This window comes from Danio rerio, chromosome 17 (assembly GCF_052040795.2).
Source record: "Danio rerio strain M-AB ecotype USA chromosome 17, GRCz13ab, whole genome shotgun sequence".
NCBI classification, from domain to species: Eukaryota; Metazoa; Chordata; class Actinopteri; order Cypriniformes; family Danionidae; genus Danio; species Danio rerio.
In genome coordinates this window covers 59400001-59426991 of record NC_141037.1, presented here as the reverse complement: position 1 = coordinate 59426991, position 26991 = coordinate 59400001, and the positions used below count along the sequence as shown (strand labels likewise).

General features: G+C 41.6%; 2 protein-coding genes and 2 long non-coding RNA genes across 5 annotated transcripts in view; 1 reads left to right on the top strand and 3 right to left on the bottom strand.

Moving 5' to 3' along the window:
- Positions 1 to 6289: 6289 nt before the first annotated feature.
- LOC147840088 (uncharacterized) lies at positions 6290 to 14536 on the bottom strand. The gene is made up of 2 exons (XR_015514012.1): positions 9713 to 14536; positions 6290 to 8199 (listed from the first exon to the last, which is right to left on the bottom strand). It is a non-coding gene; the product is annotated as an uncharacterized LOC147840088 (long non-coding RNA).
- A 2331-nt stretch (positions 14537 to 16867) lies between these two features.
- On the bottom strand, positions 16868 to 21328 carry wu:fe17e08. The gene is made up of 3 exons (XM_087291252.1): positions 21294 to 21328; positions 20822 to 20894; positions 16868 to 18648 (listed from the first exon to the last, which is right to left on the bottom strand). Exons 1-3 carry the CDS (start codon positions 21294 to 21296, stop codon positions 17429 to 17431), a joined length of 1296 nt encoding a protein of 431 aa, XP_087147378.1. The 5' UTR covers positions 21297 to 21328; the 3' UTR covers positions 16868 to 17428.
- Positions 21329 to 22340: 1012 nt separating this feature from the next.
- Positions 22341 to 26661, top strand: LOC147833228 (uncharacterized). Its single transcript, XR_015513988.1, has 2 exons — positions 22341 to 24022; positions 24858 to 26661. It is a non-coding gene; the product is annotated as an uncharacterized LOC147833228 (long non-coding RNA).
- Positions 24026 to 26991, bottom strand: part of zmp:0000000527 — an 11313-nt gene continuing 8347 nt past the window's right edge. The window contains exons 8-11 of one of the 2 annotated variants that reach the window (XM_087291242.1): positions 26740 to 26952; positions 25821 to 25923; positions 24799 to 25284; positions 24026 to 24748 (exon numbers count right to left, since the gene is read on the bottom strand). In XM_087291242.1, the coding sequence (XP_087147368.1) occupies positions 24842 to 25284; positions 25821 to 25923; positions 26740 to 26952 (759 nt within the window). In that variant the 3' untranslated portion in view covers positions 24026 to 24748; positions 24799 to 24841. Of the gene's footprint in view, positions 25285 to 25820; positions 25924 to 26739; positions 26953 to 26991 lie in introns of both variants that reach the window. The other variant, XM_087291241.1, reaches the window with a different exon arrangement.

The window sequence follows — 26991 nt, the reverse complement described above, 5'->3', positions numbered from 1 at the left end:
CTAGTTGACTACCCCTAGTTGACTACCCCTAGTTGACTACCCCTAGTTGACTACCCCTAGTTGACTACCCCTAGTTGACTACCCCTAGTTGACTACCCCTAGTTGACTACCCCTAGTTGACTACCCCTAGTTGACTACCCCTAGTTGACTACCCCTAGTTGACTACCCCTAGTTGACTACCCCTAGTTGACTACCCCTAGTTGACTACCCCTAGTTGACTACCCCTAGTTGACTACCCCTAGTTGACTACCCCTAGTTGACTACCCCTAGTTGACTACCCCTAGTTGACTACCCCTAGTTGACTACCCCTAGTTGACTACCCCTAGTTGACTACCCCTAGTTGACTACCCCTAGTTGACTACCCCTAGTTGACTACCCCTAGTTGACTACCCCTAGTTGACTACCCCTAGTTGACTACCCCTAGTTGACTACCCCTAGTTGACTACCCCTAGTTGACTACCCCTAGTTGACTACCCCTAGTTGACTACCCCTAGTTGACTACCCCTAGTTGACTACCCCTAGTTGACTACCCCTAGTTGACTACCCCTAGTTGACTACCCCTAGTTGACTACCCCTAGTTGACTACCCCTAGTTGACTACCCCTAGTTGACTACCCCTAGTTGACTACCCCTAGTTGACTACCCCTAGTTGACTACCCCTAGTTGACTACCCCTAGTTGACTACCCCTAGTTGACTACCCCTAGTTGACTACCCCTAGTTGACTACCCCTAGTTGACTACCCCTAGTTGACTACCCCTAGTTGACTACCCCTAGTTGACTACCCCTAGTTGACTACCCCTAGTTGACTACCCCTAGTTGACTACCCCTAGTTGACTACCCCTAGTTGACTACCCCTAGTTGACTACCCCTAGTTGACTACCCCTAGTTGACTACCCCTAGTTGACTACCCCTAGTTGACTACCCCTAGTTGACTACCCCTAGTTGACTACCCCTAGTTGACTACCCCTAGTTGACTACCCCTAGTTGACTACCCCTAGTTGACTACCCCTAGTTGACTACCCCTAGTTGACTACCCCTAGTTGACTACCCCTAGTTGACTACCCCTAGTTGACTACCCCTAGTTGACTACCCCTAGTTGACTACCCCTAGTTGACTACCCCTAGTTGACTACCCCTAGTTGACTACCCCTAGTTGACTACCCCTAGTTGACTACCCCTAGTTGACTACCCCTAGTTGACTACCCCTAGTTGACTACCCCTAGTTGACTACCCCTAGTTGACTACCCCTAGTTGACTACCCCTAGTTGACTACCCCTAGTTGACTACCCCTAGTTGACTACCCCTAGTTGACTACCCCTAGTTGACTACCCCTAGTTGACTACCCCTAGTTGACTACCCCTAGTTGACTACCCCTAGTTGACTACCCCTAGTTGACTACCCCTAGTTGACTACCCCTAGTTGACTACCCCTAGTTGACTACCCCTAGTTGACTACCCCTAGTTGACTACCCCTAGTTGACTACCCCTAGTTGACTACCCCTAGTTGACTACCCCTAGTTGACTACCCCTAGTTGACTACCCCTAGTTGACTACCCCTAGTTGACTACCCCTAGTTGACTACCCCTAGTTGACTACCCCTAGTTGACTACCCCTAGTTGACTACCCCTAGTTGACTACCCCTAGTTGACTACCCCTAGTTGACTACCCCTAGTTGACTACCCCTAGTTGACTACCCCTAGTTGACTACCCCTAGTTGACTACCCCTAGTTGACTACCCCTAGTTGACTACCCCTAGTTGACTACCCCTAGTTGACTACCCCTAGTTGACTACCCCTAGTTGACTACCCCTAGTTGACTACCCCTAGTTGACTACCCCTAGTTGACTACCCCTAGTTGACTACCCCTAGTTGACTACCCCTAGTTGACTACCCCTAGTTGACTACCCCTAGTTGACTACCCCTAGTTGACTACCCCTAGTTGACTACCCCTAGTTGACTACCCCTAGTTGACTACCCCTAGTTGACTACCCCTAGTTGACTACCCCTAGTTGACTACCCCTAGTTGACTACCCCTAGTTGACTACCCCTAGTTGACTACCCCTAGTTGACTACCCCTAGTTGACTACCCCTAGTTGACTACCCCTAGTTGACTACCCCTAGTTGACTACCCCTAGTTGACTACCCCTAGTTGACTACCCCTAGTTGACTACCCCTAGTTGACTACCCCTAGTTGACTACCCCTAGTTGACTACCCCTAGTTGACTACCCCTAGTTGACTACCCCTAGTTGACTACCCCTAGTTGACTACCCCTAGTTGACTACCCCTAGTTGACTACCCCTAGTTGACTACCCCTAGTTGACTACCCCTAGTTGACTACCCCTAGTTGACTACCCCTAGTTGACTACCCCTAGTTGACTACCCCTAGTTGACTACCCCTAGTTGACTACCCCTAGTTGACTACCCCTAGTTGACTACCCCTAGTTGACTACCCCTAGTTGACTACCCCTAGTTGACTACCCCTAGTTGACTACCCCTAGTTGACTACCCCTAGTTGACTACCCCTAGTTGACTACCCCTAGTTGACTACCCCTAGTTGACTACCCCTAGTTGACTACCCCTAGTTGACTACCCCTAGTTGACTACCCCTAGTTGACTACCCCTAGTTGACTACCCCTAGTTGACTACCCCTAGTTGACTACCCCTAGTTGACTACCCCTAGTTGACTACCCCTAGTTGACTACCCCTAGTTGACTACCCCTAGTTGACTACCCCTAGTTGACTACCCCTAGTTGACTACCCCTAGTTGACTACCCCTAGTTGACTACCCCTAGTTGACTACCCCTAGTTGACTACCCCTAGTTGACTACCCCTAGTTGACTACCCCTAGTTGACTACCCCTAGTTGACTACCCCTAGTTGACTACCCCTAGTTGACTACCCCTAGTTGACTACCCCTAGTTGACTACCCCTAGTTGACTACCCCTAGTTGACTACCCCTAGTTGACTACCCCTAGTTGACTACCCCTAGTTGACTACCCCTAGTTGACTACCCCTAGTTGACTACCCCTAGTTGACTACCCCTAGTTGACTACCCCTAGTTGACTACCCCTAGTTGACTACCCCTAGTTGACTACCCCTAGTTGACTACCCCTAGTTGACTACCCCTAGTTGACTACCCCTAGTTGACTACCCCTAGTTGACTACCCCTAGTTGACTACCCCTAGTTGACTACCCCTAGTTGACTACCCCTAGTTGACTACCCCTAGTTGACTACCCCTAGTTGACTACCCCTAGTTGACTACCCCTAGTTGACTACCCCTAGTTGACTACCCCTAGTTGACTACCCCTAGTTGACTACCCCTAGTTGACTACCCCTAGTTGACTACCCCTAGTTGACTACCCCTAGTTGACTACCCCTAGTTGACTACCCCTAGTTGACTACCCCTAGTTGACTACCCCTAGTTGACTACCCCTAGTTGACTACCCCTAGTTGACTACCCCTAGTTGACTACCCCTAGTTGACTACCCCTAGTTGACTACCCCTAGTTGACTACCCCTAGTTGACTACCCCTAGTTGACTACCCCTAGTTGACTACCCCTAGTTGACTACCCCTAGTTGACTACCCCTAGTTGACTACCCCTAGTTGACTACCCCTAGTTGACTACCCCTAGTTGACTACCCCTAGTTGACTACCCCTAGTTGACTACCCCTAGTTGACTACCCCTAGTTGACTACCCCTAGTTGACTACCCCTAGTTGACTACCCCTAGTTGACTACCCCTAGTTGACTACCCCTAGTTGACTACCCCTAGTTGACTACCCCTAGTTGACTACCCCTAGTTGACTACCCCTAGTTGACTACCCCTAGTTGACTACCCCTAGTTGACTACCCCTAGTTGACTACCCCTAGTTGACTACCCCTAGTTGACTACCCCTAGTTGACTACCCCTAGTTGACTACCCCTAGTTGACTACCCCTAGTTGACTACCCCTAGTTGACTACCCCTAGTTGACTACCCCTAGTTGACTACCCCTAGTTGACTACCCCTAGTTGACTACCCCTAGTTGACTACCCCTAGTTGACTACCCCTAGTTGACTACCCCTAGTTGACTACCCCTAGTTGACTACCCCTAGTTGACTACCCCTAGTTGACTACCCCTAGTTGACTACCCCTAGTTGACTACCCCTAGTTGACTACCCCTAGTTGACTACCCCTAGTTGACTACCCCTAGTTGACTACCCCTAGTTGACTACCCCTAGTTGACTACCCCTAGTTGACTACCCCTAGTTGACTACCCCTAGTTGACTACCCCTAGTTGACTACCCCTAGTTGACTACCCCTAGTTGACTACCCCTAGTTGACTACCCCTAGTTGACTACCCCTAGTTGACTACCCCTAGTTGACTACCCCTAGTTGACTACCCCTAGTTGACTACCCCTAGTTGACTACCCCTAGTTGACTACCCCTAGTTGACTACCCCTAGTTGACTACCCCTAGTTGACTACCCCTAGTTGACTACCCCTAGTTGACTACCCCTAGTTGACTACCCCTAGTTGACTACCCCTAGTTGACTACCCCTAGTTGACTACCCCTAGTTGACTACCCCTAGTTGACTACCCCTAGTTGACTACCCCTAGTTGACTACCCCTAGTTGACTACCCCTAGTTGACTACCCCTAGTTGACTACCCCTAGTTGACTACCCCTAGTTGACTACCCCTAGTTGACTACCCCTAGTTGACTACCCCTAGTTGACTACCCCTAGTTGACTACCCCTAGTTGACTACCCCTAGTTGACTACCCCTAGTTGACTACCCCTAGTTGACTACCCCTAGTTGACTACCCCTAGTTGACTACCCCTAGTTGACTACCCCTAGTTGACTACCCCTAGTTGACTACCCCTAGTTGACTACCCCTAGTTGACTACCCCTAGTTGACTACCCCTAGTTGACTACCCCTAGTTGACTACCCCTAGTTGACTACCCCTAGTTGACTACCCCTAGTTGACTACCCCTAGTTGACTACCCCTAGTTGACTACCCCTAGTTGACTACCCCTAGTTGACTACCCCTAGTTGACTACCCCTAGTTGACTACCCCTAGTTGACTACCCCTAGTTGACTACCCCTAGTTGACTACCCCTAGTTGACTACCCCTAGTTGACTACCCCTAGTTGACTACCCCTAGTTGACTACCCCTAGTTGACTACCCCTAGTTGACTACCCCTAGTTGACTACCCCTAGTTGACTACCCCTAGTTGACTACCCCTAGTTGACTACCCCTAGTTGACTACCCCTAGTTGACTACCCCTAGTTGACTACCCCTAGTTGACTACCCCTAGTTGACTACCCCTAGTTGACTACCCCTAGTTGACTACCCCTAGTTGACTACCCCTAGTTGACTACCCCTAGTTGACTACCCCTAGTTGACTACCCCTAGTTGACTACCCCTAGTTGACTACCCCTAGTTGACTACCCCTAGTTGACTACCCCTAGTTGACTACCCCTAGTTGACTACCCCTAGTTGACTACCCCTAGTTGACTACCCCTAGTTGACTACCCCTAGTTGACTACCCCTAGTTGACTACCCCTAGTTGACTACCCCTAGTTGACTACCCCTAGTTGACTACCCCTAGTTGACTACCCCTAGTTGACTACCCCTAGTTGACTACCCCTAGTTGACTACCCCTAGTTGACTACCCCTAGTTGACTACCCCATTTATATATTATAATAATATATTAATAATTAACTATTAATTCAGTATAATAGGGGTAGAGTTCAGTAGGGGTAATGTTCTCATCTTAAGAAATGACCAGATTTTGTTTATGGTTGTGTGTTAAAATAGTTATGTTCTTCGGTTACAAAACATCTGGTTTTCGGGTTAAGTTTGAGGGAAGGTTGTTATATAAAATTAGGTTTGACTTAAGGGTAGACATGGTTTAGTCAATTTTCCTTCAATGCTTTAAGAAATTATTTGTTGCTCTGAGAAGTTAGTTTAGGATTGGTTAAGAAACCCTTGTAGTTAGTATAAGGTCTAAGACAGTGGTATATTTGGTCTACAAAAAAAGTAGATGAAGAGGATTCAAAATGCTGGTTAGACATGCAAGAAAGAACTGAACATTGAACAATCTTGGTGAATGATCCATCATTGGTGTGGATGGGAATAAAAATGATGATTCAAGTGACATAGTATCCAAGTAGATGACATCGATCCAAGATAAGGCTAGTGTTCGAAGAGAGAGAAAGGATGGTTAAACTGATTAGAGTTTAAAAAGATTGCACTAAGGAAATCCAGATGACCAAGATGTTGATACAAATGAAACCATGATGCATATGAAAGATCCAATAGATTATCTGACATTAAAATATCCATATAATCAAACTCCTTTTGGTTGGGTTAGAGCAGTTTCAATTTATAAAACGTATGAACATGATCCAAATACATGCAAAGCTTACTGTTGTTTAGGGGTGGGGGTTGGTTAGGGCTGTTTCATCCGCATTAAATTTAGTTACTACCAATGTTAGGTCATATTTGCTGCTATTTTTCTACTTGACAGTTCGGAATGAGGAACCTAAAGGATGTTTGGCCTTTTTAGGCCATGTACTCCCAGCCTTTCTGGCCTTCAGGTTCACACACCAGTCTTCAGTCCATCCCCACAGTCCATATGGGACAGGACACAGGTGAGCAAAGAGTTAGGGTTAATCTTTAAGTTAAGATTAAATTGCCTTTTTTTCCTCCCCTTTCTATAGATCAAAGCTTCATCTAAACATTTAAAAGCAAAGAAAAAAAAAAGAAACCCTTGTCGTTACGTGTAGGGGTCAGGGGAACATTCCAGTCCAGAAAAAAAGATTCACCATTCAAAATGCTGGGTAATTAAGATAATCAAAGAATAGTTTGATTGTTTAATTAATCCCTACTTATAGAAGGTTCCTAAAAATTTGCAATAGCAGTCACTTAGCCTCTTTAAAAAAAATGCTTAATGCTAAATTAGAAAAAACAGGTTTGAAATAGTCTAATATTCTATCAAAGATGCTATAAAAAGGTCATCTGCTTAACTTTTTTTTAACAAAGAAATAACCGCTTTCCCACCATCGTGCCAAACTGTTGTACGAACCCTTCAGTACAGTTAGTGGTTTCTCCACTGAGCCTGGAACCATGTAGCACGATTACAAACTGTTCTCAGCCTGGAATTCTAAGCATGGTTAGACAACCGTGCTGAACTGTGCTGATAGATTATGCGTGTTTATGTCAGGGCTCTGTTACCAAGCTACCACAGCTGGCTCAGAAGCATGCTAGCCAGACATCCACAAGTAAACTTCATTTAATATAAGAAAATTACACAGGTCAGACAATAGTTTAAAAAGGGTTTAAACCATAGAGCAGTCTCTGGAAGAGAAGTGCATAACTCATAACTTAGTTATTTCATTGACTTATTTTATACATGGTTTATTTTATCCAACCAGTCATCTAAAATGAAAAAGCCTATTTTATAAATGACAAGAGTTTAATAATTTTATTGACATGAAGCAATTGAGACCTTTCATTCGCCTGACTAATGCAAGTTTATTGCATGCAGCACTGTATTTGGTAGCACAAATCTCGCTCTGATCCAGGAGAGAATTAAACCAATGACTACATGCAGAGACTTTTTCCTGCTGCGCATCGAATAAAGCAAATAAGAAATGTGATTAAAGCCTGGTAGAAAGTCAACTTTCAATAATTAAACACTGCTGTCCAAGGTACTGTTGTATGATTTCTTAGTCTATATATGCTCTAATAAACTAGTCACATGAATTAATTTTAACTAAGTCGGTATTGCTCTTAAAATCACTAGGTTTTGACATGTTAATGAACAATTTTCAGCATTTCAGCTGTTGGCCATTATAGGATTCTGTTATACACAAGTTTGACATTTATGGGGCTGTGTAACGTTTGTGTTGTTTTGTTCCCTGATCTTTAATATATACTGGGTACCCATGCAAAAAAAATTTTAAAAATGTCAAGCTGATAAATAGTGCTTTAAATCCTGATGCATTTTCACGTTTATTTCACCTGCTGCATTCATTATTTAATGTTTGAATACTTAACAGCCATTGTTTAAAACAAGTGTCAAACTCAGTTCCAAAAGGGCCACAGCTCTGCAGTTTAGTTCCAACCCTAATTAAACACCTGATCAAACTAATTGAGGGCTTCAGCCCTCCAGGAATCTAGTTGACACCCCTGGTTTAAAGGGTTATATTTTACTAGGGATGTAACGGTATTGTAAATACCGTCATACCGCAATATTAATTTTTTTCGATATTACCGAAGTCGCATGACTCGGTAAAACTATAGGTCTTCTGAGAAAATTTGCTCAGGCGAATGAAGCGAACGGGAGGTAACAAAAACTACAATTGCCATCAGCCCATGCTTGACCATCATCCCTTGCGGTCTGTTGTTGCTACAGATCCAGTAATGCGGAAATGGAGTGTGCTGCTAGAAGCGGGGATGAAAAGAGCTGGAAAACTCTAAAGCAGGTCGCACACCAGAAGCGCCGCTCGACGTAGCGACACGGCGCGTACATGATAGTTTAAAGTATCGCACACCAGACGCGCACATTCGAATGATATTTAACATGAAACTAATCAGATGACGCTTAGTGGCGCGGCTGAAAAATGAACTGCGTCCTGAGCCGTCGCCGGGCGCCGCCGACTTGCGGCGCCGGTGTGTGTGTATCCTGATAGAAACCTATGTTTAGAATTCTAAAATACACACACAGTTCAGTCCTGCATTATCGCCGTGTAAGTTCAGACTTCGCAAGTTTGATCAAGGCTGCAGTCTCTTCTTCTCAGTTTGATATGGAAAAGCAGATTATACCGAGGACACGGGTATCTTCAAAGGGAACAGTGTACTTTATAACTTCGTTCACATCACCCTGGTTTCGTTGTTTCACTTTCTCAACAATAAAATGTAAACATGATTTAAGGAACTGCCTATTTTCATTTTAATATTAGCAACTTAACAGACAGCAGAAATGTTGAGGTGCCGTGCTGCATATATGAGCGTTATCTTCACTGTGTGGATATTTATAACAAAACGGAGCCGATAACAACTGCCTCCTTTCAATTTCAGTGAAAATACGAAACACAGCCTCTCTTTTGCTGAGTATCAGTTTTAAGAATCGATAATGGCCATTTTAAAAGTATAACATACAATAAGTTTTTACATTATAGGAAATAAAGGCGATCAGTCAATATACAGAATGTACGTGGTTACATTAATCATTAACTTATCTTTGCGCTCAGCCAAAACACGTTACCTGAGAACAAGTAATAGATTACAATGCCCAAAGTCAGGGAATATGTCGTTAGATAAAGACAACAAGATAAATGAAATATCCCGTTTAATAAATATATTGAGATTAGATCCAGCGGGAGATGCTTGATGAGAAGTCCGACTAGCAGAGCTCTCATCTGGGAAGATGGGCTGAGTGTGATTAAATGTTTAATGTGATGAGTTTTCAACAATACTAAATTGAAACTTTATTTTTTTTACATGGTTTAATAATTTTTTGTTATTAAAATTGAAGTTCCTGTTTCAAAGCTTACAGATAGATGGCTAATTTGTATGTCATTGACACTTTTGGCACTTTTTTGGAGTATTTTCATAAGTTTTGTTTTTTCCTGTAAATGATTCAATAAATACCGTACCGTGACATTCATACCAAGGTATTACCGTACCGTGAAATTCTGATACCGTTACATCCCTATATTTTACTATCAAAATGTAGCACGTTATATAATCAACTTATAGATTGTAAAAATTAAAGTTGAGTGCCATTAGTTAAAGTGCCCGCTCACTTTTGACAAGGCCCATCCAAAATATATTTCTGCTATTGTAATACAAATGCACTATTGTTGCATTCAGTTTAATTTTATGTCAAGTTTAGAAATCTTAAATACTTTTATTCCCCCTGCAAACATTTTCAATTGTTACATTTGTCATTTCCCCTCCAAATTAAATTTAGCTAGATGCGCACAACATATGGCCTCTAAAAAAGGTGCTGTAACATGTACCTATATGCAGCACCACTATATAAGAGCGGCATAGCAGTGTTTAGTCACTTGGTTGCTTTTGTTTTTATTATCTTGAAAGTTCAGCTATTAAGTTTAATTTAACGGAGCGGTTTACATTGAATTAAAGGCAACTACTGATGTGTTGTGCAAGGTTTCAAAGAGCTGTTGCAGAATGATTGGAAAATAAAATCATTAGTGCTGCCTGGTCCAGCAATAGTTTTTAAAGGGTTTAATCCATAGAGCAGTCTCTGGAAGAGAAGTGAATAACTCCGTTATTTCATAGACTTATTTTATACATGGTTCATTTTCTAACCAGTCATCTAAAATAATGAAATAGCCTATTATTTTATTAATGGTGAGTTTAATAATTTGATTGACATCCTGAGCATTTAAGACCTTTAATTCACCTGACTAATGCAAGTTTATTGCATGCAGCACTGTATTTGGTAGCACAAATCTCGCTCTGATCGAGGAGAGAATTAAACCAATGACTACATGCACTGAGACTTTCCTACTGCGCATCGAATAAAGCAAATAAGAAATGCTTATCATCGAAGCCTGTTAGAAAGTCAACTTTCAATTAATTTTTTTTTGACTTTGCTCTAAAGCTTTACAGAGAGGCACTGCTGTCCAAGGTACTGTTGTACGATTTCTTAGTCTATATATGCTCTAATAAACTACTCACATCAATTAATTTAATAAAATGTTGGCATTGCGCTCAAAATAATCACTAGGTTTTGACATGTTAATAAATGAATAAAATTCAGCATTTCAGCAGTAGGCCATTGTGATTTAGTTATACACAAGTTTGACATTTATGGGGCTCTGTAACGCTTTTGTTCCCTGATCTTAAATACTGGGTAGCTATGCAAAAATTTTCTAAAAATGTCAAGCTGATAAATAAATCTTTATATCCTGATGCATTTTCAAATCGGTTTATTTCACTTGCTGCATTCATTTCATGTTTGAATACTTAACAGCCATTGTTTAACACGGGTGTCAAACTCGATTCCAAAAGGGCTTCAGCTCTGCACAGTTTAATTCCAACCCAAATTAAACACCTGATCAAACTAGAGTCCTGCAGGCTTGTTTGAAACCTACAGGTAAGTGTTGGAGCAGGGCTGGACCTAAACTGTGCAGGGCTTCAGCCCTCCAGGAGTTGAGTTTGACACCCCTGGTTTAAAGGGTTATATTTTACTATCAAAATGTAGCACGTTATATAATCAACTTATAGATTGTAAAAATTAAAGTTGAGTGCCATTAGTTAAAGTGCCCGCTCACTTTTGACAAGGCCCATCCAAAATATATTTCTGCTATTGTAATACAAATGCACTATTGTTGCATTATCAGTTTAATTTTATGTCATATTCAGAGATCTTAAACATACATTCCCTCTGCAAACATTTTCAATCATTACATTGTCATTTCCCCTCCAAATTAAATTTAGCCAGAGGCGCACAACATAAGACCTCTAAAAAAAAAAAGGTGTTGTAACATGTACCTATATGCAGCACCACAATATGAGCGGCATGGCAGTGTTTAGTCACTTGGTTGCTTTGTTTATATTAACTTGAAAGTGTGTTTTAGCTATTGAGTTTAAACAAAGGGAGTGGTTTACATTGAATTAAAGGCAACTACTGATGGGTTGTGTAATGTTTCAAAGAGCTGTTGCAGCATGAGTGGAAAATAAAACCGTATTAGTGCTGCCTGGCCCAGTTTGGCACAAAAATGGAGCGGTTCCATTAAGAGAACGATTCAGCATAAGTGGAACAGCTAAAGTTTATGAAAAATTAATTTGGATGTAGAGAATATCATAGCACAGAAACAGCACTCCTAAAGACGCATTTATACTTCTGCATAGAGCACACAAGTATGCTTCAGCACAACCTGTGCATGGTCACATAGCCCTTGCTGTGGCAGTCAGACACTGATGCACACCTCAATGAATAGAGCAAGCTGTGATTGGTCAGCTTTGTAGAGCTGACAAGTGTGCCGTAACCTAGTCCTCATCTTCAGTCAGTAATTTGGGGGCCATGTCTGACAGCAACCTGTGTAAGGCCAGATGAAGCATCTGTAAAACTCAATTTCTTCATCGTAATGTTGCCAAAATGACAGGCTATCAATAACTGATGCAGAACAGCTTATTCATGCTTTCATGACCTCTCAGTTAGACTACTGTAATGAGTTACTAGGCGAATGCCCTGCTGGCCTCACTAACAAACTGCAGCTGGTTCAAAATGTAGCTGCTAGAGTGCTTTCTAGAACCAAGAAATCACATTACTCCAGTTCTTTCATCATTGCACTGACTCCCTATTAAATATTTAATTTACAATGTTATTGTTTACCTACAAAGCCCTCAATGCCTTAGCTGCCCAGTATTTGAGGGAGCTCCTTGTGTATCAGAGCATGAGATTGATTCTTTTAAGACCCTAAAGTGACCCACAAGTCTACATATTGATCCTGAAGGGTCAGTCTGTACACCAGCCGGTGACCTCCCATCTGCAGCTTCTCCACAATGGATGTCCACCATTCTCCAGTCTCCGGTGTCTAGACTGCAGCTCTGTACAGGAAGTTTGGCCAGAGGAGAAATGGTCATGCCCAACTGAGCGTGGTTTGAGGTCATTTTTCCCCTTTACTTTGGTCGGTTGGCAAACTGGCACGCTTGGTTTGGGGCTTGTAGTTGAGCATGGATGGATTTTTTTCTTTATTGTTTTGACCTTCAGCAGTGAAAATTAAACACTGAAATTAATCTCTGAAAACTGAGCTGACTTAAACCTCATACCTGATGTGAAACAAAGCATGCACATCCTCAAAGATCCTTAGCCCAAACAGTTGTAATAGAAGTTTGTAAGAATGTTCAAGAAAATGAAGCAGATAAAGGAGATTCCACAGAAGGAAGAATTCATTTATGTAATGAGTGAATGGGTCATTGGGAGATTTCCAAGGTAACCCATATGCCCGGAGCACTGAGCTGCCCAAAGAGGCGATTTATTGTGAATAAACCTCAAAGCAGCTGCCCAGCAAATTATATTGAGTTAAGGTTCTGGACAGATTTTAAACCAGTCATCAGAAGTATCTCCCAAAGGGGTAACTTTATTATGAGACCACTGCAAATGACAAGTACCGTCTGACAAATACATTTTGGAAATAGGTGTACTGTCTACGCCATTGTGTAGTTGTGAACTTCTACAATCACACTATGTGAAGAGAAAAAAAACAATTCACAATAGAACCAAACTGTGATTTTCATTGCTTAAGTGAGAACCTTACAGTGAGCGCTTTTGTTTTTGAAAGGATTCTCACTGCCAAAAGGAATTCTTGATACTTGAGATGTTTTCATATAAATTTGAGATTTTTGAAGAGGAAACTGGAACCGGTAAAGTTGAAATATTTATAGGTGAAGAGGTACCAATATTCCCATGAAATTGAGATTGTAAGAGATAAGTGTGGTTACTTTCACTGAGAGGTTCGGAGGTTAGATGTTCTAGGAGTTACAGAAGATCTTATTTTTGAAACATCCATATACACTACAGATGTTCTGGAGAAGCATGTAGGGTTTTTTCTGAAAAGTTCTGGGTTACAAGTTTTAGAAGAATTAATATTTTAAATCTTCCCATGGAGTTTAGAAACAAATTTGAATTATGAATTTATATTAAATCTTTTCATGGAAATAATGGATCTTAAAGAGGGAAAATCTGGTCATTCTGAAAAGTTTTAAAGGTTATAATTTGAGATTTGGTGTTTTAAAGTGTTTCTATGGAAGTACTAATCTTACTCCTCAACCTTAATCCTAGTAAATTCTGGGGTTACAAATCTTCAGTAGATCTCATGTTTGATTTGACTTTTTGAGAAGTTCTTGAATGACTGGTGTAGGTGGTGTTGATGCACAATGTGCTGTTGTGTGGAGGTGCTAATCACCAGTAGAAGACTGGGCTTCATTTAAGGCCATTCACCCAAGACCACCTTCCCTGCGTGCTGTCCAAGTGGACCCAGGGGGGCTGAATACTTACCACTCCCCCAAGTGACCTTTCGTTAACACCGCAAGGTTGCCCAGGCCACCCGAGAAGAGTCTGAAGAGGTTTCTCTATGAGGCCTACTCTGGCTAATCCAGAGACCAGACTCCCCAGGACCCCAGATATCTCCAGGGAACAGGAGAGCCCTTGCCCAAATCAGCTGAATCTAACAGGTAGATTCAGGAGTAAAAGTTGGCCATTAACTGGTCATTGCCTTCTCCTCACTCCCTGCTGATTTGCTCCCAAATGCTTCTAGTCACCATACAAGGAGCTCCAAAAGTCCAATTTGACCAAAGAACTCATTCATGTGTGACTAGAAGTATTCAGAGAGATATTCCTGACCTCCCACTATTTACTAAAATTGAAAAATATTAAGAGGTCAGGTCGAGGTTCAGTCTGGCGGATATATCTCTATAGATATATCAATCTTCTACCAAACATCTCCCCTAAGGCAATGCAAGAACCAAGCAGACATCATCCTTACCAGGGATAACCGTTGGGAGCATTACCCTGAAGAACAGGAGATCCTGATCCATTGACCAGGTTTTGAGACGCAGCATTTCGGCAATGGTGATGACCATTTGTTTGTTTGTGTTTTTCTTTGTTCTTGTTTGTATATTTTTATTCAGAATTTGATTATCTGATGTCTAAGTTGTTTTCCCATACTTTGATTATCATATTTAAGCTTATGAAGCCCTTTAAAATCGTGTTTTATTAGAGAATAGACCATATGCAAATGACTCATTAGTATTCGTGTTTTTAGACCAATCCTGTGTGTCCTCAGCTGAGTGTGCTTTCGGTCAGGTTTAATCCTTTATATCTCGGCCGTTTTTTAATGTTTTGGTTTAATTTTTTCTGCATTTTAGTCAGTTTGTTGTGTAGAATAAGTGTTGAGCAAATAAACTGTCTTTACTGATCAAAAAATAATTCTGTGGGGTTACCGTTTATGAGAAGTACAGCTGATTTAGAGTGGTAATTTACAATCAGAGTATGCAGATTAATATCTCCTATCAGGCTAACTGTTTTATACAGTTTACTGTAGATGATGATTATGATGCTGAAGTGGTCATGCCAATGATATCTTTATAACTCATACACTTAATCATCTAATGGCTTTGGCAAGTACTTAATAGATCAAATGTCCATTTCATTGGAGAGGTTAGTTTCTTCCTTTACTGGTAGAAATATCAAGATATTCAACAGCCATGTTACCACAATAAGGCTATTTAGTAAAAATAAATAAATAAAAGCCTTCATTTGGTCTCTTGCACTTCCCTTGATGCACCCTAGCACAGTTACAAGAGGCCACTCCTGTTGTTGCTCTGGTTTCTCCACTGCTTCCAGAAACTGCTCAAAGGATCCTAAAGCAGACATGTTGACTGATTTGAGTGAGTTCAAACACACTGGAGCCAGACAAAGACTCTTTATTATCTTTTCTATCATGTTTGGCTCTGTATATAGCAGGACTGCACATTTTAAATGGTTTATGTGGTGAAATTAAATGAGTAAATGCACAGAAAATGTCATGGCCATTAAACAGAACATTATACATCTACATCTTGTGCATGTAGCAGGCCAGATTAACCAGAAAATATCAATGTTTAAGCATTTGATGAACATCACTACAATAAGGCTAAAGACTATAAAAGTTTAAATTATTCACGGTCACGAACACATGGTGGTTAATCTACAGTGCTTTTCTCGTAATTTCAATGAAATAATTCATCAGGCGATAGCGGCCTTTATGCTTAATGTACGTGAAGGACAAAGCTTACCTTACTTTATCCGTCAGTCGTCACTTCACTTGAATGTTGTGGCAAGTTAGTTGACACAGAGTAAAATAGTTTGGACATTATGACCTTTTTTATTCCGTAACGAAGCTCAAAACATCCCGCGTCTCTAAAGTCTCCAGCTTAGGACTACAGGCACCGGCGTCCGTTCATTTATAGTTTAAAAATGACACGCTAACACTCAGTTAACCACAAACAGCCTGACAAATGCACCTCAGACCGTGTTATGTGGTGAACACTTTCAAATGACATACAGTGATCATACGCATACAATCACATAACTGACCTAATTTCACATCAACACTTACCGAATGCGTTGGATGAGCGGTAAAACGTGCGCAGGCCTCATGACGGTGCTGTTTACAAACGAGTCTGCTCGGCTCTGTGAATCAGTTTGTGAATAGTAAGATTTGGATCTCGGTAGAAAACAATTAATTTTTAAAATAAAAATGAAAAACACAACTGTTTAACATTTTCTTATTCTGCTCGACCACACGCACTGTCATTCAGGAATTGAATGTTGATGCTCGCTGATGAGCTTGACGTGTGTGTGATGATGTTTTGTTTATACTTGAGTGTCGAAATGTTACATGACATGAACTTAAACGCATGTAGGAATGTCTGCAAGCGTAGTCCACGTCTTAATCTGACTTCTGCTTAGATCCGTTATGACTTTAGTCGGATTAAAGTAGTCAAAAATCCCTGTTTACATGGTGGACTGTTAATCAGAGTATTGTCTTAATCGTATTAAAATCGGAGTATTGGTGTCCATGTACACGGACTCTGACAACATTATCAGACCATTGTTCCACTGGTAAAATGAGACATTTGTCATTATCAGATTAAACTGACACTGTTAAACATTGAGTTTTACGCTCAACACCGTTCGCTAGGAAAGAAAAAGTGTGTCAAATGCTTGTCGTAATTATAACTGTAAAGTGCCTTATGATCATTTAAATAATGTAATAATTTAAATAAATAATTTCTCTTTCACTGCCGTCACTTGGAGAAAAACAAACATACATGCAAAACAAACTTCTGTACATAACCGAAGGCTATTTACAACTTTATTAGCTGTGCATCTGAGCTTATGCAGGATCTGTTCACTAAAGTAGACATCATTCAGCTCACGTGTGATTACGCAAGCGCGAATAGGACATTACATGAAGACAGAAATAACATTTTTGGGTGAATTATACCTTATAAATACAGAACGCGGACTCTTTCAATGCCGTTTGGAGGTGTCCACATTGCTGAGCGATGTTCATAAAGCAATGTGAAGACTTGTGCAACCTCCTTTATGGTTCTTGGCTGAATGGTAGAGATGCTGGATTAAGATCGTGTGGGAGGTCGAATGGAGACCTTGACCTGTTTTCAATTAATCATGTGTAGCTTTGAACAAAAGTGTCTACTTAATGAATAAAACAACTTGACTGATTCTGCACGCTCTTCCATCAGACATCTGCAGCAATACACAAATAGATTTCAGATATGAAACAGTCTGAGTTCCTAAACGATATAAACCCGGAAACAGTTTCTTTATTAGTGCCAGTCTTCCTCATGTCGACACACGATGACCCGTTATTAATATCAGAATGTGCCGGTGGCGTGTGTTCACGCAGGAGACATGAAGCAGTTGGCTCCGGTGTGCTTCTTAAGGCTCTCCTTTCGAGTGAAGCGTTTCCCGCACTGATCGCACCTGAAGGGCTTCTCTCCCGTGTGGACCCTCATGTGGATCTTCAGATTGGTTTTCTGATTCCAGGTTTTCCCGCACAGGTTGCAGGAGTACGGCTTCTCTCCGCTGTGGCTCCTCATGTGAGTGTAGAAGCTTCCTCGGTTAGTGAAACTCTTCCCACACTGAGCGCAGGTGAACGGCTTCTCTCCGGTGTGACTGCTCATGTGCGCTTTGAGATTTGCTGAATGAAGGAAACCCTTCCCGCACTGATCACACCTGAAGGGCTTCTCTCCGCTGTGAGCGCTCATGTGGAGCTTCAGACCGTTGGGATGGGCGAAACTCTTCCCGCACTGTGGGCAGCTGGTGGAGTTTTCAGCGACGTGTGTGTCCATGTGGAGCTTCAGCCGGGCCGAGCGGTTGAAAGCCATGCCACAGTGCTCGCAGATGAAGCGCTTCTCCTGCGAGTGAGTCAGCATGTGGCTCCTCAGACTGTCTGAGCGTGCGAAGCTCTTGGAGCACTGCTGGCAGGAGTACGGCTTCTCTCCCGTGTGTGTTCTCATGTGGATCTCCAGCTTAAATTTCTTACGAAAACTCTTCTCACACTGCTGGCAGGCGAACAGCTTCTTCTCTAAATGAGTTTTCATGTGTGTCTTCAGGTTTCCTCTCTTCCCGAAACTTTTGCCGCACTCAGGGCAGTCGTGCTTCTCTTCAGTGTGAGTTCTGGTGTGGACTTGAAGCGTTCGTAGTTGTCTGAAACTCTTCCCACACTCGTCACATGTGAAGGGCTTCTCTCGAGAATGCTCACGCTTGTGTTCGCTGAGATTCCTCTGTGTGCTGAAGCTCTTGGAGCACTGCTGGCAGGAGTACGGCTTCTCTCCTGTGTGTGTCCTCATGTGGATCTCCAGCTTTCCTTTAGCACCAACACTCTTCCCACAGTGAGCGCAGGTAAAAGGCTTCTCTCTGTGGATCTTCATGTGGACTTTAAGTTTTCTCTCTGTGTTGAAACTCTTCCCGCATTGCTGGCAGATGAACAGGCTCCTGGTTTCAGTCTTGTAGACTCTCTGTTGTGAAGTCTGTGAGTATTTGTCCTCGGTAATAACCTCTTGATGCGTCTCATTCTGATCTTCATCTTCATTCTCTTCTTTCAGCCCCGTCAAGTCTACATCAATAACAGACAGACATGTGTTAACCCCAGGCCGCGTCTGAAACCGCAGACTTTAACAATGTATTTTAGACATTTCACTTGTTTCAGTGTTTAATTAATTAGTTTAGTGAACCGAGATGCTGTGTGTTTGAGCAAGATGTGTGAGTTTAACACATGAATCCTCCGTCTATTAGCACTGAACAGCAGGATCAGCTGGAGAATCTGGTCTCGGAGAGAAGGAAACACATGCAGGTGTACTGAAGCACAGGTAAATAAACTGATGTCCAATACTGAATCCCTCATCTATTCTGTGCTGTTTACAGTAATATTGCGCTTATCTAACTGATGAAGAGGTGTTCCTGTGAAGACAGAAATGAGAATTTAGCATTTCCTGTAGTGATGTTCTGTGTTGGGCCTGTAATCTTTAGCTTTTAAAAGTGTTTTATAGTTTATTATTATTCATTTCATATTTCTACATTCTTAATCAAACATGTCAAAATAAAAGCATGAAAATAATCACATAAACAAGCACTGTTGACATTATTTTAAGATTTATAAAGGAAAAAAGTGCTAAATGTGCTTACATGTGGTCAACACACACACACACACACACACACACACACACACTATATATATATATATATATATATATATATATATATATATATATATATATATATATATATATATATTTATAGTTGAAGTCTGAATTATTAGCCCCTTCTATATTTCTATATTTTCCCCAATTTCTATTTATCGGAGAGCAGATTTCATCATCACATCTCTCATCATAACAGTGTTAATAACTCATCTCTAATAGCTGATGTGTTTCCTCTTCTCCATGATGACAGCACATCATATTAGACTAGATATTCTTCAAGACACTAGTGTTCAGCCTACAGTGACATGTAAAGGCTTCACTAGGGTAATCAGGGTAAAGTTAGGGTAATTAGGGTAACTTGGCAGGTTAGGGTAATTAGACAAGTTGTTGTATAACAGTGGTTTGTTCTGTAGACTATAAAATATATGTATAGCTTAAAGAGGCTAATAATAATGACATTAAAATGCAATTTAAACAATTAAAAACTGCTTTTATTCCAGCCCAAATAAAACAAATCAGACTTTCTCCAGAAGAACAAATATTAGAGCAAATACTGTGAACATTTCTTTGCTCTGTAAACACATTATTTGGGAAATATTTAAAGAAGAAAAACTATTCAAAGGGGACTAATCTGACTTCAACTGTATCTGTACACACACACACACACACACACACACACACACACACACACACACACACACACACACACACACACACACACACACACACACACACACATATATATATATATAATTAGAATAATTAATTGACTAATTGTTATGAAAGGGTGCCATTTTTATCATTATTAGGATATGCGAGATGTTTTCCAGCTCCAGCTTCAGTGTTTGTCTGCTGATGAAGCTCAACACGAGGCTCCAGAGTGAAAGATCACAGTGATGAAGAGTGTGTTGTTCTGTTCTGTCCTCTGCGTCCTCACAGCTCACTCCTGTTCAACTACAGACACTCTGGGAACATCCAGGACTTTCATTTACGGTTTTATTAAATTTAGTTGTTCTATACCATTTTAACCGCACGATTTCCCACATACAGAGAACATTTAGTGCTGAATAGTAGAAGCTGTCATGTTTATGAAGCACACTACAGTAAAGTACTAGAGTAATCCGCTGTGGTGATGCTGCAGCTGCTATGGTAACAGTACAGAGTAAACTATACTACAGTATTTACTAGAGTTGATCATCTGACTACAGTGAACACTACAGTATGCTGCAGCGGTCATTCACTGAGAGCTGGAGAACACACTTTACTATACGACTGTTCACATGACTCCAGTGTTCACTGTGCACGACTGCAGTATCTGTATATTTGCCTGTAATTCTGCTGTTTCCTGTCGCTTTATTCCCGTCTCACTCCTCAAGCAGCAGGTAAACATATTTAAACAATATTAAACTACAGCTCACATCACGCAGCAGTGCTGTTTGGCTAAAATGGAGTAAAAGTGAATGAGTCTGGACGTCTGGACTCCTGTGAAACTCTTCTGTGTGAAATAGGGCTGATGGGTGATGGAAACCCAGCGTTTTAGTCAGTGAATGTGACCTTAATAGTGTGCAGTGTGAGATGAAAACCCACCGGTGTGCTGCTCTCTGAGTGTGAACACGTCCACAATCTGGATCCCTTCATTCTCCTGCTTAATACAGGCCATCTGAAGAGGAGAATGAGCGGTGAAACAGAGGAATCAGCTCTCAGACACTGGACTACCCTCACCAGCAGACTCAGATTAATGTTTACTTCACTGTCATTTACACATTCAACACACACTCAATCAATCGCAAACCATTTTATTCAACTGACTTTTACAGATCAGATACCCTCATCTCCTCTCAACAGTGACTGACTACAGTGTTCACTACAAAGTCATTTGGGGGAAGAAATGAGACACTGTATCTCTGTTCGGCTACACTTGTGGAGATATTTACTCTTAGAAACAACGTCTAGTAAAGTTAGACAGAGCAGTGTAAGTGTTATAGCCTACTTCGAATGTATTACGAACACATGGCTTATTTGCGTCGATTTTAACAGAGTAAATAAGTGTAAAACTCACCATCTGCCAGACCACAACACAAAGGAGCGCGGCGCAGCCTTCTGACGTCACGCGCCAAAATAAAAGTCCCGCTCACAGCATACATTTATTAATGGTTTCAATAACAGTAACAATAGATTGCAGAAACTTGGAACATTAGAAAAAACTAAGATGTTGTTACAATTTGCATAATACTATTTAAAGAATAAAAAGAAGAAAGAAAAACAAAAAAATTTTAAAAATTAAAAAAAATTAAATTAAAATAAAAAAACAGAGACAAGAGGGAAAATGATATAAGGTTACACATTGAAAGCCATTCTTTACTTTTAAAAGACTTTTTGTTTTTTTATGCCCACTAAAAATGAAATATATGACTTAAGGTCAATTTAAAAAAATGCGAAAATTAGATTCATTTTCCTGAAAATGTAAACTATTAAATAAAAAGATTAACAGTGTACTGAATGCAAGATTTAGAGTTGTCATAAAAGAAAATGATGTCAAACGTATTTAAACAAACATCAGCATTTGTGTTTTCTGAGAGATGGATCTGTCCTAAATAATTTCACACAGGTACATTCACAAAGCAGATGAACAATGGTGTCTTCCAAGTCACAAAAAAGTATGTTTGTTTTCAATATCAGCATATATTTACTAAGTAAGCTAATACAAGGATAACATTTGTGTAATACTTTATATGCAGTTTCCTTGACTTTGTTCGTGAACACATGTTAATGTGGAGGATTCCAAGTAACGACACAATTGATCTTATATGTGGCCAGCCGTCTAACACAAGCAGCTGGAAGAGTTTAATGGTTAAAAGACTCCGCATCATACGATTAATAACTTTATCATCCAGTATTGATATCCCTTCTATTGAGATTGGGTTGTTTGGTCAATAGGATCCAAATTAAAAGTTTGTACTCTTTTCAATAAAGCTTTTAACCCATTGGGAATGGCATTAATTACTGTCAGGTATTCTTCACTCAGAAAATGAATTTACATTTACAGTTATTTACTTGTTTATTTTATTTTTTGGATTCTGTTTTTGTCTTGCCTGCTTCTTCATCAGACTCGAACCCTGCCGTCATGGTCAACTCCTCTCTGCGTCTCAAGTCTACCAACATACATGGCGAGCTAACAGGACAAACTGATTACAGTGGGAAAGCCGTCCGTATGGAGGGAAGCGGTCAGCTGGTAAGCGTGAGAAGGAATGACGTCACCCCGCCCTGTAGCGTTCGCTGAAAAGAGGAAATGCAGCCATACACACCTCTGGCTACATAGTTTGCGATCTCCAGTAATGTACGCAGGGCTACGCTTTCAGAATGAGCCTGTGTTGGTTTATCTCTAGAGCTCATGTCGTGCACTACACTAATGCAGAGCGCTTCACATGAACACAGCAGAGGATTACACTGATAAACACAGCGCTCTAATGTTTACTGAAGAACACAAACAGAAACATACAGAAACACATGGACACACTCCCCAACGTGTGCTGTAGCTGTGCATCAGTAACTGTGTGAGTAACTATATGCTAGTGTGTCTCTAGTGAGTCTTCTGAATTTCTCCAGGTCCACACACACACACACACACACACACACACACACATGAGACTCAAACCGGAGACCTTCTTGCTGTGAGGCGATCATGTGACCCACTGCACATGAATCATTTGTTTGTGCACTCGTCACTGTAGAGGCTCTGTAGTAACTCTAGCGGTTTATAATGGATGTTGGTAAAGGCTATTCACCAATATCCAATATACCAATATACATTTGTATATCATTAATTTATTTCTCTGCGTTTGGTGTGAGCCTGGCACAATGATGTGACGTCACGCAAAAACCATCAACAAGCAGATTCGACTCGTAATGTTCAGATAAAACCATCAGCTCACTGCAGACCGTGCTGCTCTTAGACTTTCTGTCTGAATATCTAAACTTTACCGGGTGAATCACTGTAGACTCTGACAGATGAGCGCTTCACTTTAATCTCAATTCGGTTCGGCTTCCAGTAACAATAAACCTGACCCAAATATTCAGAATTAAATAATACAGTATTCCTATTATTATTAGTATTATTATTATTATTCATAATGTTATGAGTTTAATTCGCTATGGGTTAGCTTTAGTGAAGGGAGTGTGTGGCTCAGTCCATATCAAGCAGATATTCTTTGCATGACGACGAGCCGAGCGATACTTTAATATTATCAGAAACTTCCACAGCGCCCTCTGGTGGAGTTACAAGCAATAACACATGAGGAAACATGCCCCAGTGCGGATCTGAGATTGTCAAAAATAGACACGACTCAACACAAAAGGAAACATGATTGGTTGTTTTACCTGTTGTCATATAGTGGGCGGGGCTTGCCCATTCAAAGTGCCAAAGCTCCTTCCGCCATCAGTCTAAGCTCTGGCTGCGCGAGACTGACTGAGCGCTGAGGGCCATCGGTTTATTATGAAGGAGATTCAGATATTGCTGGACACATTTCAGTAGATGCTGGATATTGCTTTGGACCCGTCACATCCGCCCATGCCAGATCTACACCAATGGAAATGAGAGCATTTCTCCTCCTCCATTGGCAGATTATTCTGTCTGCTTTAAGGAGAACTGATGAAGGAATGTCTGGAGATTTGAGGACTCTCAGCAAGAGCAGCACTGCAGTTAAAGCAGATCAACTCAAAGTACTGCGAAACCCGTCACCATAGAGACGCCACCACTGATGAGTCGACCGCTGGAGAGCACTAGAGCAGGTGTGTGTGTGTGTATGTGTGTGTGTGTTCTTCATTTTATATGTGTGTGTGTGTGTGTGTTCTTCATTTTATATGTGTGTGTGTGTGTGTGTGTGTATGTGTGTGTGTTCTTCATTTTATATGTGTGTGTGTGTGCGTGTGTGTGTTCTTCATTTTATATGTGTGTGTGTGTGTGTGTTCTTCATTTTATATGTGTGTGTGTGTGTATATATGTGTGTGTGTGTGTGTGTTCTTCATTTTATATGTGTGTGTGTGTGTGTGTGTGTGTGTTTATATGTGTGTGTGTGTGTGTTCTTCATTTTAAATGTGTGTGTGTGTGTGTATGTGTGTGTGTTCTTCATTTTATATGTGTGTGTATATGTGTGTGTGTGTGTGTGTGTGTGTATGTGTGTGTGTATGTGTGTGTGCGTGTTCTTCATTTTATATGTGTATGTGTGTGTATGTGTGTGTATGTGTATGTGTGTGTGTGTGTATGTGTATGTGTGTATGTGTATGTGTGTGTGTGTGTGTGTGTGTATATGTGTGTGTGTACGTGTGTATGTGTGTGTGCGTGTTCTTCATTTTATATGTGTATGTGTGTGTATGTGTGTGTATGTGTATGTGTGTGTGTGTGTGTGTATATGTGTGTGTGTGAGTGTATGTGTGTGTGTGTGTGTGTGTGTATATGTGTGTGTGTGAGTGTATGTGTGTATGTGTGTGTGTGTGTTCTTTATTTTATATGTGTGTGTGTGTGTGAGTGTATGTGTGTATGTGTGTGTGCGTGTTCTTCATTTTATATGTGTATGTGTGTGTGTGTGTGTGTGTGTGTGTGTGTGTTCTTCACTGTATGCTGCAGGATCGAGAGGCAGGTCTGGGTCTGCTGTTGATGGCCTGGATCTGCTGCTGGTGCTGCTGTCTCAGGATCTCCATCTTCTCGTTGTTCCTCCGCTCCTGCGCCTCCATCATTTGGGCCAGCTCCTGGTTTCTGCGGTCCTCCAGCTCCCTGTTCCTGCTCTGCAGTTGCTGGATCTCCGTGCCCATGCGCTGCGCCTGCTCCTGGAAGCCCTGCTCCAGCAGATGCGCCTGCTCCTTCAGCTTGCAGTCCATCGCGCGCTGCATGTGTGTCTGCTGCAGGCTGAGCTCCGTCTGCATCTGCTGCAGCATCTGCTGGATCTGCTCTTCATTGTTGCGCTGCTGAGTCTCCATCTGCTGCTCCAGCTGCAGCCGCGTCTGCTCCTGCACCTCCACCTGCTGCTCCAGGAGAACCGCCCGCTCACGCTCCTCTGCCGATGCACACACACATACATAGGCACACACACGCGCGCACACACATTATTACAGATGGAGAAGAGTGTACTCTATCAGATTAAGCTTACACAGGCGCAGCTCTTTGCATGAAGTCGGCACTTTGACTTGTATTTCAGTGCAGACAACACAACAAACATTACTGATGTGTTCCTCCTCATTATTATTGCACACATATTCCAATTTTGGTTCTTGGCTTTTGGTTCAGTCCCTAAATGTCTGTTCTGTGTTGTGCAAAGGAACAGCAACACTACTCAGTGGGAAACGCTTCACAGTTTGGTTTTTGGAATGTGTTGCAGCCAAAACTGTGTTTAATTAAAAAAGACAATAAAATGATGAGGAGCACATTAATAGTGTTTGTTGTGTTGTCTGCAATGAAACAGGAGTCAAAGTACACTTGAAATTCACTACTTTATTTTTAATTAGCGTTTTTCACACAGTCACAGCTCCATCTGATGTGGGGTTGTGTAAAGGTGCGTCTGTATCAGTGTGTCTGCCGTGACGCAGCTCTCACCACAGATCCTCCTCTCGTTTTCTGTTAGTTTATCGTCCGCCTGCAGGATGGCGCTGGTAACTGCAGCCTTCTGCTGAAGAAACTTCTCCAACACCTCCGCAATCTGTGGAGAACGTAATATCTGACACAATATATATGTGTGTGTGTGTATGTGTGTGTGTGTGTAGTATATATATTGATTATGTATATGTGACAAAAACAAAACTATCGGTAATGATTGAGTTACAGATATTTACATTTAAATATAATTTGTATCATATTCCTATCTATTTTACATCTAAATGTATTTTCTCAAAGATATGCATGTGTGTGTGTGTGCGTGTGTGTGTGTGTGTATGTGTGTGTGTGTGTGTGTGTGTGTGTGTGTATGTGTGTATAAATATATTAAAAATATAGTGTGTCGAAACAAACTGGTATTTTAGGTGTGATTAACCGCGATTAATCTTTGCCCAGCAGTAATATAACATTACATTTTGTAAGTACTTGTCCAAATGTTTAAATATACACCAGATTAATTGGCGGTTCATTCCACTGTGGCGTCCCCTGATAGACTGGGAACAAGTTGAAGTAAAGTGATCTGAACTGCTGCGTCTTTCTCAGGAAACGGTTTAAATCAGCGTTTTCAGAGAAGTGATGGATGCAGCGCTGCTCTTCTCGACTGATTGAGATCTGGTCAAAATAATACTCGTTATTTAAACTGATTTTAAAGCGCTGGTGTTCACAAACGTCAGTAACGATAATGAAATGTTCACGTTTCATCTTCATGGCTGTACTGAAGTTAAATCTGAATACAGGATTGTGAATTTTGTGCACCAATAATAAACTCCACTCATCTCTGTCATCATCGTGTGTATGTACCCTATAGCTTTATGTTAATTATGCTGGTGTAATGGACGTGTGCAGTGTGTGTGTGTGTTACCTTGACTTCTTTATAGGCCAGTGTGTTGTACTGACTGACAGTGTCCTCCAGGTCGCAGCAGAACAGGTCGTAGCCTCCGCTCCTGGCGTAGAAACCTTCGCTGATCCTCTCATTCATCGACTCAGACAGAACCGACAGAAGATTTTCACATTTGACTTCTGAGGCCTTCTCGTTGTCCCACAGATAGCGATCAAACTCCTGACCGATGGCCTCCTGAAACAGCAGAAAAACACCACGAGCAGAGCCTTAGAG

Coding starts and splice junctions, on each gene's coding strand:
- wu:fe17e08 (XM_087291252.1), bottom strand. Junction 18,649..20,821: donor ACTCAGAGAGCAGCACACCG/GTGGGTTTTCAT, acceptor TTATTGATGTAG/ACTTGACGGGGCTGAAAGAA.